This window comes from Xenia sp. Carnegie-2017, unplaced genomic scaffold (assembly GCF_021976095.1).
Source record: "Xenia sp. Carnegie-2017 unplaced genomic scaffold, XeniaSp_v1 HiC_scaffold_13, whole genome shotgun sequence".
In the NCBI taxonomy this organism is placed as follows: domain Eukaryota; kingdom Metazoa; phylum Cnidaria; class Anthozoa; order Malacalcyonacea; family Xeniidae; genus Xenia; species Xenia sp. Carnegie-2017.
The window spans coordinates 10,790,646-10,806,786 of NW_025813436.1; the positions used below are offsets into that span (position 1 = coordinate 10,790,646).

The 16,141-nt window shown below is 36.6% G+C and overlaps 2 protein-coding genes across 7 annotated transcripts; one reads left to right on the plus strand and one right to left on the minus strand.

The window, feature by feature from the left end:
* The first annotated feature begins 540 nt into the window (after positions 1 to 540).
* LOC124452463 lies at positions 541 to 10,342 on the plus strand. Of its 4 annotated transcripts, XM_047003037.1 has the most exons (16): positions 541 to 704; positions 925 to 1,073; positions 1,721 to 1,948; positions 2,093 to 4,161; positions 4,788 to 4,931; positions 5,019 to 5,165; positions 5,867 to 5,978; positions 6,042 to 6,157; positions 6,280 to 6,361; positions 6,956 to 7,017; positions 8,453 to 8,584; positions 8,655 to 8,786; positions 8,998 to 9,149; positions 9,519 to 9,687; positions 9,773 to 9,805; positions 9,918 to 10,342. In XM_047003037.1, the coding sequence occupies exons 2-16, from the start codon at positions 1,013 to 1,015 to the stop codon at positions 9,933 to 9,935; spliced, it is 3,657 nt and encodes a 1,218-aa protein (XP_046858993.1). In that variant the 5' UTR covers positions 541 to 704; positions 925 to 1,012; the 3' UTR covers positions 9,936 to 10,342. The 4 variants fall into 4 exon arrangements, with proteins under 4 accessions (XP_046858993.1, XP_046858970.1, XP_046858989.1 ...); XM_047003014.1 differs by having other exon boundaries at positions 1,721 to 4,161; XM_047003033.1 differs by having other exon boundaries at positions 1,721 to 4,161; positions 6,069 to 6,157.
* Positions 5,091 to 16,082, minus strand: LOC124452497 (ankyrin repeat and LEM domain-containing protein 1-like). Of its 3 annotated transcripts, none has more exons than XM_047003055.1 (7): positions 15,918 to 16,082; positions 13,754 to 14,729; positions 13,538 to 13,680; positions 13,013 to 13,205; positions 12,505 to 12,634; positions 12,267 to 12,430; positions 5,091 to 5,174 (listed from the first exon to the last, which is right to left on the minus strand). In XM_047003055.1, the coding sequence occupies exons 1-6, from the start codon at positions 15,965 to 15,967 to the stop codon at positions 12,270 to 12,272; spliced, it is 1,653 nt and encodes a 550-aa protein (XP_046859011.1). In that variant the 5' UTR covers positions 15,968 to 16,082; the 3' UTR covers positions 5,091 to 5,174; positions 12,267 to 12,269. The 3 variants fall into 3 exon arrangements, with proteins under 3 accessions (XP_046859011.1, XP_046859019.1, XP_046859027.1); XM_047003063.1 differs by lacking the exon at positions 5,091 to 5,174 and adding an exon at positions 7,141 to 8,902; XM_047003071.1 differs by lacking the exons at positions 5,091 to 5,174; positions 12,267 to 12,430; positions 12,505 to 12,634 and adding an exon at positions 12,641 to 12,808.
* Between the last annotated feature and the right edge of the window lie 59 nt (positions 16,083 to 16,141).

The following is a 16,141-nucleotide window of genomic DNA, read 5'->3' on the forward strand; positions in this document are numbered from 1 at the left end:
ATGGTACATAAGAAATTTAATGTACTGTATCTCCTTATACTTATGTCATAGTGAGAATGGTACATAAGAAATTTAATGTACTGTATCTCCTTATACTTATGTCATAGTGAGAATGGTACATAAGAAATTTAATGTACTGTATCTCCTTATACTTATGATAGTTGATAAATGAAATTTGTCATTTGATTTTCATATTCTAACACGAGTTGTCGCTCTGTCGTATGAAAATATGATCGTGACGAAGTTCCCAAGAAAAGAATTTTGAAAGAAAAATGTCACATGCTAAAAAGTGAAGAAAAAAAAACAACACAAGGAGAACAGAGTGAATTTGTTCAAACAACAGAGTTCTTGCCGTGAGCTAATGCACACGAACGCTGAAATAAACTTAATATCGTTTGTCTTCCACGAGTAAATCCATGTAGCTATGGAAGTGGGAACCTCACTTCCACAGATAGAACATTTTCCCCCGCAAAACTGAGAGCGTTGTAAGCAACAAGCACAGATTATTAATTTTGTGTACATCTATGCGTAGGTTGGCGGTAACTTGAGACGCTCATTGCCATGACTTCCACAAAAAATGCATGTGACACAGTCATAGAATCAAGATAAGACATATTCTTCTAGAAGCCTGTCTGTACATTTCAAAGCACAGCAACACCGTCCATTTAGCACGGCAAATCTTGTCGGCATTTCAACGTAAAAAGGTAAGCTGTATTGTCACAGATAACGGTGATCAAAGCGTTAAAATTTAATCCCACAGGAAACTCGATCGTGTCAGTAACATAGTTATGTCGTTATTTGCACAGGAGTTGTCTTTGATTGTTTTCTCACTAGCTGAACTCATGAGGCATGTTTGTTTTGCCATTAATACCTCGTCGTCCGTTAATAATCCCACATTTCGCATGCCATCTTCCATTTTACTAGTTGCTTTTCGTAAAGGCAGAGAATTCACATTCCGAGACGCGCGGTCACTTCACTCGGAATCGGTTAAAGTTGTCTGACGGAGCTCAAAATGCGTGTTGTCACCGGGATACAGTGCTTCTACGTTGTTATTTTCATCATACAATCGAAAGGTTTGTATTGATTGGTTATTACTAAAGCTTGACATTTCTCTGCCAAAATAACAATGAACAGGAGGCTTTAAGTCTGCTAGGTATGAGCAACTTCTACTTTCTTTATTGGCAATTGAATGCAGGCTTGCAGCGCGTTTTGTCTAAGGCTATTCCCCCTCCACAGCTTTCTAAACAATAGTATATACTTAAATTCACCCGGTCTGTGAAACGTATACAAAATCCTGGAATTCTTCAGGCGCTTTTACGATAAGCAGCCAATCGGGTTCTGCGCGATTGATCTTAAATATCAACCTTTCAACTCCTTCTGTCTGGTAACAAGAGCTTTCTTGCAGGGGAAACGCAGACATCTTTCCACGGCAATGAAAGCTCGATCATTTCATATTAGTTAATGCAGTTACATACATTCACCATTAGCATGTCTGGATCCGATGAATCATGTCTTCATAACCATCCACTCACCATAAGGCGGCATCATAAAATAGAAAACGATGCTGTTCGCCACGTGGTAATCATATGTAACACACGATAAGATTTGGAGGGTGCAAGCGCTAACAGTTTGAAAACATTAAATAAATACTTTCTTTCAGTTACTTTATGATACTTTTATGAAATGTTCCATTATTTTCCTAAATTTGATTACATTACAGCAAAATCAAGCAGTCTAACACCAACTTCCACTCCGAAAATATTATCAACAACCATCAGTGCAAAAAGTAGGTCACCATCATCATCACCAAGCCTAACACAATCAAGTCCAACAACTGGCGCAATAAATGCAACCAGAGAGAATAACGGTTTGTCCTCGTGGTGGACAAGAAGTACAATAAAGCCCAGCTCCGCCACACAACCAAACACAGCTAGTTCCAGTCTCCAAGATTCATCAAGCTCTGTATATTCAAAATCAACTACAAATATCATGACTAGTATACCAAGCGCCTCCTTGGCACTGACATCAACTACAAGCATCAATGAATACAGCTCCACCACACAGCCAAACACAGCTAGTTCCAGTCTTCAAGATTCATCAAGCTCTGTATATTCAAAATCAACTACAAATATCATGACTAGTATACCAAGCGCCTCCTTGGCACTGAAATCAGCTACAAGCATCAATGAATACAGCCCCACCACACAGCCAAACACAGATAGTTCCGGTCTCCAAGATTCATCAAGCTCCGTACATTCAAAATCAAGTACAAATATCATGGCTATTATACCAAGCGCCTCCTTGGCACTGACATCAGCCACAAGCGTCAATGAATACAGCCCCACCACACAGCCAAACACAGATAGTTCCAGTCTCCACGATTCATCAAGCTCCGTACATTCAAAATCAAGTACAAATATCATGGCTATTATACCAAGCGCCTCCTTGGCACTGACATCAGCTACAAGCGTCAATGAATACAGCCCCACCACACAGCCAAACACAGATAGTTCCGGTCTCCAAGATTCATCAAGCTCTGTATATTCAAAATCAACTACAAATATCATGGCTATTATACCAAGCGCCTCCTTGGCACTGACATCAGCTACAAGCGTCAAGGAGTACAGCTCCACCACACAGCCAAACACAGCTAGTTCCAGTCTCCAAGATTCATCAAGCTCCGTAGATTCAAAATCAAGTACAAATATCATGGCTATTATACCAAGCGCCTCCTTGGCACTGACATCAGCGACAAGCGTCAATGAATACAGCTCCACCACACAGCCAAACACAGCTAGTTCCAGTCTCCAAGATTCATCAAGCTCTGTATATTCAAAATCAACTACAAATATCATGGCTATTATACCAAGCGCCTCCTTGGCACTGACATCAGCTACAAGCATCAATGAATACAGCTCCACCACACAGCCAAACACAGCTAGTTCCAGTCTCCAAGATTCATCAAGCTCTGTATATTCAAAATCAACTACAAATATCATGGCTATTATACCAAGCGCCTCCTTGGCACTGACATCAGCTACAAGCGTCAAGGAGTACAGCTCCACCACACAGCCAAACACAGCTAGTTCCAGTCTCCAAGATTCATCAAGCTCTGTATATTCAACATCAGCTATAAGTAATAGGACAAGTATACCAGACGTCCCTTTTGCATCGATACTAGGTACAACTACCTATGAATACCATTCCAGCATAAAACCAATTAGAACTAGTTCCAGTCTCCAAGCTTCATCAAGTCTAGTGTATTCAACATCAACTAGAAGTATCATAACAATACCAAACGTCACTTTGGTACCTAAATCAGCTACAACCACGTACTATTCCAGCTCTACCATACAGCAAAATACAACTAGTACCACTGCAGAATTCAGAACCACCCAAAAACCTACCAAACCACTTAAGATCATTTACATTATATTTCAACTATCAATGACGATCATAAACATTGAAGTGCATAAAAATGACGAGTGTGGTCATGATGCTGCAGAAAAAGTCAGTGAACTGCTTAGTACATGCAACAGCTTGAAAATAGAGGATTGGTCTCATTTGTTTTACGAATATCTGCTATGTAAAATGTGCAGTGTCGATGGAATTAACAAAGACACCTGCTCAATGGAAATTATCGACTTGAGGTGTGGTAGTGTTATTACTACAATTAACATGATAGTGAGAGTTAATAATACAGAAAGTTCACTAGACGACGTTAACAATATATTTAAACGAATAAAGCAGGAAGGCAAAATAAAAGAACTGCTAATCAACTCTACATCGTTTAACTTTACTAATCAAGGAGAAGTAGAACGAACATCATCCCCAACACCAACTTTAAGCCCAGACATTACAATTGTGGAAGTGAAAATAAATTATAACTGGCCAGAGTTCTGCCGCATCAGGGATATATTCAAATCCGAAATCGCAGCTTCTTGTGAGCCAGAAGGAGAGAAACTTAATCGAAGTGATATTTACATTTTGGGCGAAAAAAGAAAGTGCTCGCGGCGACCCGATGACGTTGAAAAATCGATCGTGGTGCAATTCTACGTACTGAAGAATAATGCCAATAAAAAAACATTAGAAGTTTACGACTGTTTGAAAAACAAGTTTGAGCAGGGAAAACTTGATCTCGGCAACTTTTTCAACGACAAGGTATGTCTTGCTTCTTTATCGCTGCTGTAGAATGATCGATGAAATTATTGGGAATTTTTTTGTATCGGATAATGAATATTCATTTCAAGCCAAATGAAATCCATGCAACCCTCACAATACAGCAAAAATGCCTCGAACTGCAGAAAACGCAGAGTAATTTTTGGCATAAGATAAAAGCTACTCCAAAAAACATTGTTTTGTAAACTCAAGACTCGAGTTGCATTGAATAGAGGCAAGATTTTACAAAGTACGGAGGAGTTGAGAATACAGCTATAACTCGACTCTTGAATTTACAAGATTCAAAATCAATACAATTGGAGTATGTTTTATCTCATATTTCATAAAATTATCGGCTGGAAAAGATGTTTAAGCATAAATTGCAGAAAAACCTCACATGCAACTCGAAAGCATAACTAGGTATAGCACAACTCGCGTTTTAAATATATTTACATATATACATAAGATAAAAGCTACTCCAAAAAACATTGTTTTGTAAACTCAAGACTCGAGTTGTATTGAATAGATTTAACCAAATAGTTTTTATGATTTTATAACTGTAGTCTTTATGATTTTCTTCAATATCACTATATATATTTACGCTCTGCTCTCATTTCTTTCATCTAAAGATAGTGAGCATTGGATTAAAAGATGAACATGTGCCTACTCCCAAACCTACGCCTGTGGCTCGTACTCTGTCAGACGGGGAAAAAGTATGGCTTGCAGTTGGCCTCACATTGGCTATCCTTCTGTTGCTGCTGGTGTTGTATTTGGTAAAAATGACTGATGTCAGAAATTGCTGGATCTTATTTAAACTCGTCTCCACGCAATTTCTTTATTTTCCCTTTTTTCTTTACAAGTGTTGTTGCAGACGTAAGACGAACGAAGACAAAGACGCTGAACGAGGCTCGGACCATTTCGTCTTGGACAACATTGATGGGACAAAAAAGGAGTCGGTAGTCCTTGTGAACGATGGATTCGACAGTCAAGAAGACAACGATCCTCCAGTAGGTCAACTGTTGTAGCATTTGAGAGCAAATATGAACAGAATCAATTACAAAAAACATAATGTCCTAACAATTGGTAGCAGGGACAAACTAGAACGGTAATTGGGGGTGGGTGGGGTGGGGTGGGGTGGGGTGGGATGGAGATGGGGTGAATATTCATGTATATTCAGCTATACTCTGCTAATTTCTTTTGAAATTCAAATCGCTTTCAAAAAAAGATCAGTCGAGCAAAGCTGAATATATGAATATTTACCTCCCCCACCACCAATTGCCAGCTCATGTTTTTCCTCCTGCAGAGAAAATGTTTCAGCAAATTCATTATTCATGTCTTTAGAAAATAAAATTGTTTTGTTGTTTTTCCTCAAAAAACATTTCATATAAAAACTGACAATCAGGGTGACTTCATCGTTGATCCTATCCTGGGAAGAGCAGCCGGAAAAAAAACCCACACAATCTTTAGCAGAGTATAGACACAGTGATGCTTCTTTCGTAAATGATGATGTAAAATCCGCTCTGAGAAATGAAAGCTGATTGGTCGATTTGTAAATAACGCGTTTAAAAGCATTTTGATTTTTCGGCCGAAACTGTTGATCAATGCATTTCAAGCAAACGTGTATTTTTCTTTCTAAATGCTTCCCACAGCCATTTTGACACACAATTGTTGAGCAACCAAGACAAGTTTACTTATTCATTTCTCGCAGCAGAACAGTCTTTCAACATTTAAAGGCAAAGAACCTGATAAACCACTAAATGGTGATATTGAAGAGAAAAAAGCACCTCTTGGCGATGGAGAGGAAACTGATGACGAACTAGGTAGTGTAATGGCGACTTAAACATAAATGGATGAAATATATAGGCCTGTATAAATATTTACAGGAATGACCGTACCTGATGTTGCAATAGAAGAACCCGAGAAATCTAAATCAACGCCAACAAAGGCGCCTCCGCACATGGCAACAACAGATCTTGCGCAAGAAAAGCGAGAATTTGAGGTTCAATTTTCTACCTTAGCTGAATACAAGACTTGCGAAACCAACAGAGCAACGCCTGATATAGAATACCGCAGAATAATATACTAACTAAATTATTTGTTCTTCATCTCTGGCATTGTTAGGACTTGAACCAAACAAAAGCAGACCCTGCAGCTTATCCAATCAAGGACTCGGATAAGAATAGAGTTCCAAGCATTGTACCAAGTGAGTGATTTTACTGACTAAGGGCTGATTACATGAGCCCGTTAGCCGGGATTCAGCCAAGCGTCAAATGATTTTGGCAAATGGAAACAGCTCAATACTTATCATCAGATAAATTTTCTCAAGCAATTTCACAATATTCTGATTTAATAACTACGCAAAACATTCGAAATTAAAACAATCCTTTTGGCCTAATTTGAAAATTTCAACAGGAATGACTTGTAGTCCTTCGCAAACAGTTGTAATTTTTAACCTTGAAGTTTTGGCTTCTTTCAATCCCTTGAAATCGTTGGGCTAGCTCGCTATCCGGGCCTCACTAAAAAATATTCTGTATCACATGCCATAATAAAGTAAATGGTTTGAACCCGGGAGTATCGTTACATGTTTGTAAATGTAGATCGTCCAGGTTGGTATAGTCCTGAGAAGGACTGTTTTTGTTGTTGACTGACGTTTCGACAACCTTACGACTTAGATGACTACCGCTAAGGTTGTGGAAACGTCAGTCAACAACAACAAAAACAGTCCTTCTCAGTACTCTTGTAACCTGGACGATCTACATTTACAAACATGTAACATGCCATAATGTTTACATTATAGATCCTGATACGAGAGTGACGTTGAAAGGTGAAAATGACTACATAAACGCAAATTTCATAAAGGTAGCAAAACCATGTTGTTATACAGAATCGAATAATTTAGAATTAGGATATTCCAAATAGTTTTATATATTAGAATAACTTTAAAGAAAAAATCACATACGGGAATGAATCCGGTCTCAAAAGAAGTAAGATATAGATTTATCAAAGTTAGACCACTTCTGTATGAGAAGACTTTTTACATAACAACGTTCATCAATCAAAGTAAGATATAGATTTATCAAAGTTAGACCACTTCTGTATGAGAGGACTTTGTACATAACAACGTTCATCAATCAAAGTAAGATATAGATTTATCAAAGTTAGACCACTTCTGTATGAGAAGACTTTTTACATAACAACGTTCATCAATCAAAGTAAGATATAGATTTATCAAAGTTAGACCACTTCTGTATGAGAAGACTTTTTACATAACAACGTTCATCAATCAAAGTAAGATATAAATTTATCAAAGTTAGACCACTTCTGTATGAGAAGACTTTTTACATAACAACGTTCATCAATCAAAGTAAGATATAGATTTTCAAAGTTAGACCACTTCTGTATAAGAGGACTTTGTACATAACAACGTTCATCAATCAAAGTAAGATATAAATTTATCAAAGTTAGACCACTTCTGTATGAGAGGACTTTTTACATAACAACGTTCATCAATCAAAGTAAGATATAGATTTATCAAAGTTAGACCACTTCTGTATGAGAAGACTTTTTACATAACAACGTTCATCAATCAAAGTAAGATATAGATTTATCAAAGTTTGACCACTTCTGTATGAGAAGACTTTTTACTTAACAACGTTCATCAAGCAGGTCACATTTTTATGAAATTTATGGCTGATTTCCATAAACAGCACAGATACCTTTAAAAGAGACAACTCATGACAAGATACCTTTAGATGCAAACACTTTCAATGGAGTAGTCTAAATTGACAGCATGTTTTACATGAGGTTTTCAACGAAAAAAAAAAGCAATTTCTGAATGTTTTGAAGTTAATATTAGCTAACCTTTTCTCGGCTCCCGAATACCGGAATGGCTAAAATACCAATTTCCTCACACAATGCAAATATTTCGGTTTTATGTCAATGCAAAAAACCAAATATTACTTAGGAAATTACATGGCAGTTCAAAAGTAATAAAGAGTTCAACATTCCTTCGAGTTGGATATAGAAAACCTTCCTGAAAATGACGTGTGACGTCACTTACTTTGTTACATAAATCATGTAATATATTTTTTCGAATAAGCAGGTGATTCATTTAAGTGCTCCACTTTGAACCTTCTTCACAAACCGCATTTAAGGGAAACTAGCCTTACGGGTTACCACACGCGCGTACCAGAAGCTTTTCCAACTGTGATTAGCAATTGGGAATATTTTGCGGATCCATGTTACTTTGTTCTGTATATCTTTATCATATGTTATCAACCCTTCTTCCCTGCAGGACCACCAAGGCAATAAAGCCTTCATCGCTACACAACATCCATTATCCAACACAATGAGAGATTTCTGGTCAATGGTTTGGCAACATGATGTTGAAGTCATTGTTATGGTGAATAACGACGAAAAAAATACGGTAAGCGGTGAAAATACGGCCTCAAAAGCTATATTATTTTCCTAAATTTCTTGACGGCGTACGATCGTAGGCGGACTATCACAACTATTGGATGAACCAGAAGAACTCGTTGGCCATACATGGGCATATGCAGGTCAAGACTGAGGAAATGCAGAAAATGGATGCATTCAACATTACTACATTTACCTTGAAAAATAGCCAGGTATATTCAATATCGTTTTAAGATCCTATAATGTACTCAAACGTCTTGCTCGTGCCGGTGAACTCTTTTATCCCATCGAATTACGAACTGAACAATACACATGAGAACGGACTTTCCTGAAAGACATTAATTTAGATTGAATGAAGTTGAAGATTCCTCATTTTCGGCCATGCAAATCTCTATATATAAATGGAGGCTATATTCTGACTAGGAAAACGCCGTGACGAAGACTGTACAACATTTCCGCTTCACAAACTGGCCAAACCAAGATGTCCCGGATGTAAAAGAGTTCATTCATTTCATGAAGATGGCTGAAAAAGCAACATCGAAAAACGTCAAATCGCCTGTCGTCGTCCATTGCTCGTAAGTAGTGAGAGAATATGAGAAGGGCAGGCTGGAAAAGGCCTGGGCAATAAGCGTGACGCAAGAGACAGCTAATGAAAAAGACATGTGCTCTGAACCTTGAGTTTGTCAACAAGTTTTTGTTTGTAGTAGTTGAACAGGGACTGAAAGAGTAAATTAGGGAATAAATTTGAAAAGTAAGGCACTAAGGGGGGGGGGGGAGAGAGTTAAAAAGCGATGTTATTTTCTTTCTATCATATGGAAAAGACTAGAAAAGTGACTTTTTATTTACGAAAGGGGGAGGGGGTTAGTTTTTAGCCGTGTCTTTCATTATCATCTTCAAATTTCCACTGCTATGATTCGTGATGATTTGCATCACGCATTTTCCAGGGATGGTCAGGGATATACAGGTGTATTTATCGCAGTCGCTATTGGATCCCGAGTGTATGAGGAAAGTGGAAAGAAGTCAATTGTAGATGTATTTGACTGCGTGAACAAGATGAGAAGCGACAGAAACCAAATTGTTTCGAGCAAGGAGCTCTTCGCATACATCTACAAGGTCTGCTTGTCAAATAAATACTTTATGAAATTCTTCGTCTTTTTTTATCCTTTGTTCTATAACATTCAATTTTTCTCCGTGGTAGGTCTTCGAGGATTTAACCAACAGCAGTAATATTGTAAGTGAAATATTTTCAGCTGCGTGTATTGACCGTTGACTCGTGACCAATTCGTAGGCAACCGCACCAACCCTTTGTCCACTTACTTATTTACCACTTACTTATTTAATAGTCGGATTCAAGACTTTGAAGACAAGATGGAGAGAGAAGCAACGAAGAATTTTAAAGGATAAAACGATTTGCATGAATTGGTTTCCAAACCAAAAACTAAAATAATTTAGGCATAGTATACGAACTTTCTTAGGAGTTAGCACAAAGATCTCACCAGTACAATAATTAACTTCTTATATTTGATCTTAATAATAGGAATGCATGACGCTTCAATATTGTAACATAAGCAAATACCGAAGCTTGATATATATATATATATATATATATGATTTTCGTAGCGAATTACACACATATAAAACATACTTATTGGGGTGTGAAATAGAAGTGAACATTTCATAGCTAAGTGAAGAATTTTGTCATTAAATAGCTAATGCATGTATTCGCTGTAATTTTTAAGTAGTATATGATTAAATTTGTTTGCCCATATTATGCTATAATATGTTTCCACAATAGTTGATTATGACACGTGCCACAGACAAATGATGTATGCATGTTGCTAACTTGTTTAATGGCTGACATTTGTTAAAGTGTGTCATTTAACATTTAAAGTGTGTCATTTAAAGTGTGTCAAGTTATTTAAAAGTGTGTCATTTAAAGTGTGTCATTTAAAAGTGTGTCATTTAAGAGTGTGTCATTTAAAAGTGTGTCATTTAAAAGTGTGTCATTTAAAAGTGTGTCATTTAAAAGTGTGTCATTTAAAAGTGTGTCATTTCAAATTGTGTCATTTCAAAGTGTGTCATTTCAAAGTGTGTCATTTCAAAGTGTGTCATGTGAAGGAAGGATTCGGAAAGATGATTCTTAGTGCCGTTTTAAAGTCTAATGCAATTTTCTTTTGGCAGAGTACTTTTTTAACCATGCTAATATTTAACTCTTAAGAGTTCGTGGTTTATACACCATTCGGTTTTCTTTAACGTGCCGTGTGAAAAATATGTTTTTAGCTCATATAGTTGATTCCTGCATTTCCTTCTATGTATGTACAATTACAAAAAAAAACGTTCTCACTGTATTTCAATCGTTTGCTCTGAGTTTTCTGGCTGTTGTTCTTTTAATAAACTTTATGAATACTATCAGAAAGGTAAAAGTAACAATAAAGGAATATGGGGGATTATAGAGGATAGCAAGTAATAAAACGAGTGCATGTAACAGAAGGATCATTGATATGTAGGAGATAATAGAGGATTACTGGGAGCAATTTAGGACTACAGGTAATTGTTTTATACTAGCTATGTGTTTAATATTGCACTTACGTCATCGATTTTCTACCATATAATTCCCAGACACAAAATGAATGGTAACAAGACTCTCATGAAGCGTTAACTCGAGCTAATCGAGAACAGTATTTTGTTATATTTGTGTATGATAATAGTTGTAAAATAACACAAAGAAATTCATGGCAATGTAATCTAACATGTGGCAATATATTATGAAAGTAAATCATACTACATTATACGCATGAAACGATACAAGAAAGATTTTGATTGGCTCACGGACTTCGTGTCAGTCACGTGTGATTTGTGTTATCTCGCGAGAATACAGGAAAATCCGAATTTTTAACTTAGGCTTACCTTGAAGACCTCTTGCTTTGTGCACGTTTTGTTGGCAGCAGATTTGGTCTAGTACTTTTAGACAACGCTAGCAACAATGATAAACCTCTTTTTGGATTAATCGACCTACCAGCAAAACGTAAACAAAACACGTGCGCTGATTGGTCTATAACTGAGTTTGCATCAGCGTGTGCAAAGCTCAACCAATCAAATTAATCATTAAGAATTTGCAAAACATTTCATGAATAAATATTAGAGAAAAAACTTAAAACATTTGTTTTAAATTTATCTGTTTCGCATTATTGTTATCTTGTAAATGAAATAAAAGATGCATTACGTGTTCCCAAAGGCTCTGAGACGTTTGTGAAAACTGTACTGATCCACTCTCGAGTTCTCTCAAACGTTGTACCTTAGCCTGTGTCAACACAATAAAAGTCTTCTATTTCTTACATAACAAACAACGATCACGAGAGAAAGAGCGCGCAAGCAGAGCAACACAATGACGCAGCCAGCTTTCAACTTCAGGTTGGTGCTACGTGAATTTCATATAAATAATGCTAATTAGCATTATTTATATATTTATAAATCTATTGTGTTTACAGTGAGTGAATACCGAAACATTCACATAACATGAACATATTAACAGGCTTGGTAGCTAGCGTTATTTATATATTTATAAATCTATTGTGTTTACAGTGAGTGAATACCGAAACATTCACACAGCATGAACATATTAACAGGCTTGGTAGCCACAATAGCAAGCAACATCATACATTAACCAGGCAAAATGAAAAAGTATAACATACCTTTCATAAATCCTCCATTGAGATCTGCCTCTCTCCCTCTTGTAGAAATATTTGATAAGCTTTATTAAGAAGAAAAATACCCATTTTCCTTTTCTTTTGTACATCAAGATTTGCACATAGTCCGTAATACTCTCCTCTCTTTTGATTGGTTAACTGGCTAAGCCCTAGAGAACACAATGAAATACTCAGCAGGCGGACGTTAATAAGATGACGTTTTTATGAAAAGAAAAGCACCAACCCAATGCATCAACCATGCATGCTTCACGTGTGAAAGATTCCACTGGTATAGCACTTTGAAACATATGAAGAGAGATAACACCAAGTCCATCGTTCCAGATGTCCCATATTTGCTCAAGTTTTTTGTTCGCCTGAAATTTAAAGTGGATGTATAATATCTCTTGCTTACAGTGTACTCACCACACCCAAAGTGTACACAGAATACCTTCTATTTAGTATGCCGTCTTTTATTGAAAATCATGTACATGGTATAGTAATACATCCACGGTGAGTTTCATTCCTATACGCTTCGAGGTCAAATCTAGCTACAACAGTTTGCATAACACTCATTTTGTCAGAGGGCATTAATGTCGACAATATGAACGCTTTTTTGCTTTTGTAATTTATCGCTGTTTGGAATCACTTATTGAAATGTTCGCTGATAACAAAAGCGTCTTTCAAGTTGAACGTTGGCCTGAGCAACACCCACAATATGTAAAGAAATGAGAACTAGAGAATGGTGAAAATACCTTGGACTTGGTGTACTTGAGAGCTTCATGTAGATGAGCATATGGCCTTGAGCGTTTTCCTTTCCCCACATAAAATATCGACAAGATGAAACATCGGAAAGCCTCGACTGTTGAAAGTTTCTTGCTACGCAAAGGAAGGTCGAGCGTGACACGTGGATCGAGGAGCAGATAGTTAAACGACGATTTTTCATTACTGGTGAAAGATAATTAAATAATTACTATTCTTGGTTCCATATATTTGATAGACCCTCCCTTCCATTATAAAGAAACAACTCCTTAATAGACCCTCCCCTCCATCGTAAAGAAACAACTCCTTAATAGACCCTCCCCTCCATTATAAAGAAACAACTCCTTAATAGACCCTCCACTCCATCGTAAAGAAACAGCTCCTTAATAGACCCTCCCCTCCATCGTAAGAAACAACTCCTTAATAGACCCTCCCCTCCATCGTAAAGAAACAACTTTTAGATAGACCCTCCCCTCCATCGTAAATCCATCGTAAAACAAAACAACCCCTACACTTACCCTCCCCTCCATTGAGTTTTTTTGGTAGGCATGCTAAACTCATTGACCATATCTTGCTCTTGCTGAATGCAATTTGGAATTTCACATCTTCCTTCCATCACCATCCTTGTTTGAAAAGGATAAGAAATACACGGAGATGTGACCTAAGCGAAAAAATATTTCATTTGTTATACTTTGAACAAAGATAAAAAAAAACCTTTTCAATCTATTTCCCACCTTCTTATCGCGTTTACCGATGCCTTGATCAAGTTTCCACAGTTTCTTTACGTACAATAATCTTGTGTGTTGAGTGATAGGCCCGGAAACATGACCGTGCTCTTTGATCCGTCTCCGTAATTCCATACACGAAATTGTTTTGTACGTGTTAGGAATTATAGCCATTGTTTCGTTTCTTTGATCGATTGTCGTCTCCTTCCATTGATAGGAGATCGTTTCGTCCGTATAATTTCCTTCGTTTGCAGACTTCTCGATCATGCTATTGGTGTTTGTCCCTTCCGAAGATTCTCCACGTGGCGTTTTAAATGGGTTCGAAGGCCACGTGGGAGCAAGTTTTGAGCCATGATCCTGTTCTTTTTCTTCTTTATTATTTGGGATGAAAAGTTGAACACTTCTTTTTGTCGTAGGACTTGGGAAAACGGCACTATCTAATTCTTGATGTGGAATTTTTTCTTCACCCACATCATATGTTTTATTGGGACTCTCCATATGGCCGACTAAACTAACCTCTGTCAATAGATCACTTGGACATTCCCAATTGTTCTCCTCAATCTTGAGTGATTTTATCAAAGTGATAACAGAATCAAGGCTCTCCGTCTGCGACTTGCAAGGCATCCTTTGATCTTCCTTTTCCTCAATAGCAGTTTCATAAAGAAACGTATCTTCATCCTCTACCAAATCTTCCTCCGTGTAATTTAATACCTCTGTGTAATTTAATGAATCCAATATGGAAGGATTGGCTCCATGGTGCAGTAAAACCTCTACCTGTCTTTCCTTTCCCCACATACCAGCTATATGTAGTGGAGTAAGTTCATCATTTGTTCTACTGTGAATTGACGCACCATTTTTAATGAGACATTTTAAAATGTCGACGTTGTCTAGTCCTGCAGCAATATGAAGGCAGGTGATACCATCTTCATCGGCATCATTAAAATCTATTTCTTCATGCCTTTCTTCAATAAAACTTTCTAAAAAACTAAGGACAAAACGGTTTTACTGAATGAAATAAGGTTTATCAAACTTTTAACATTTTAAACTACTTTTGAGCCATTACTATCGGGAGTATTTCAGTGTGCGATATTCTTTAGAAATTTCAAATCAACAACATTGTTATAAAAGTCTTTTAAATTTAAGACAAGCTTCCATAATTTTTTTGACTAGGAAAATAGCTGGGACATTTATTAGGAAGGGGTGGGTGGGTGCATATTCATATATTCAGATGTTCCTGTTAAAAATACAGTTGTACTTGACTAATTTCTTCTGAAAATGAATTCGCTTTCAAAAGAAATCAGTTAAGCCCAACTAAATATATGAACACCCCCCACCCCCTCCAATCAACATTTGAGTCACGGCCCTGATTCCAACCTTCCCTACATGCCCCAAAGATTTATATTACATAATACACCCCTTGCATGGAGTTTGTACAGCAAGCTGAGGTTTTTTGACATATGTAATGGAGTGTGTTGTTGTAATAGAGTTGTAAAAGAGTTTGCACTGCAGGTTAAGATTTTTTCAACAGATTATCAGTGCATTAATATAGCAGGAATTGTGAAAATGTACACAACTCGTACTTGTTTGGAAATAGTTAAAAAATATCATTTGCTTTGAAGGCATCTGATATCTCTTACTAATAAATAATTTTCTATAATTTCGTAAAAGCACTATTGCCAATACACATTTAATAAAAACAACAACTTTTTTGAAAATAGACATGTTTCGACATCTCATGATGCCATCTTCAGTATGAATGAAATAATAGGTGATACAGGGTTTATATAAAAGTAATATGATACATAAATTAGAACAATAAAAAGGAAATACGATAATATAATGAGGAGCGTCCGAGCGTATTATAAACTAAATATTGTATTGAATTTAAAAACTTGAACATTGAGGTCAGGGTTAGTTTTGTTAACGGTCATGTCGAAACATGTCTATTTTCAAAAAAGTTGTCGTTTATATTAAATAATTTTCTTCTATTATGTTAACGTTATGTCTGTTTTACATATTTTAAATGATAGCTTTAGCATTTATGCTTCGATTTCTCATTGAAATAATGGCGTTTGCTAGCAGTTCTCCTTATAGTATCGATGAATACAAGATAAAATATTGAATTTACAACATGTATAAATTTATTGCCACATGACCACAAACGCGAACTTACGATAAATCTTCGCTCTTTACAGCTTCCAACAGCATAGAGTAGCAGCTCATTGCGACAAATTTAAAAATTATTGTTTAAAATAGATAAAAACTTTGAAAAACAGCGTAAAATTCAATAAAATCGAAGAAAATCTATAAAAATTTCATTACATGTGGAGTATAAAGATTTCATTTTCCCAGCTAAATAAAGTGCGCATGCGTGCCTTTTGATGAGTTTTATTTTAC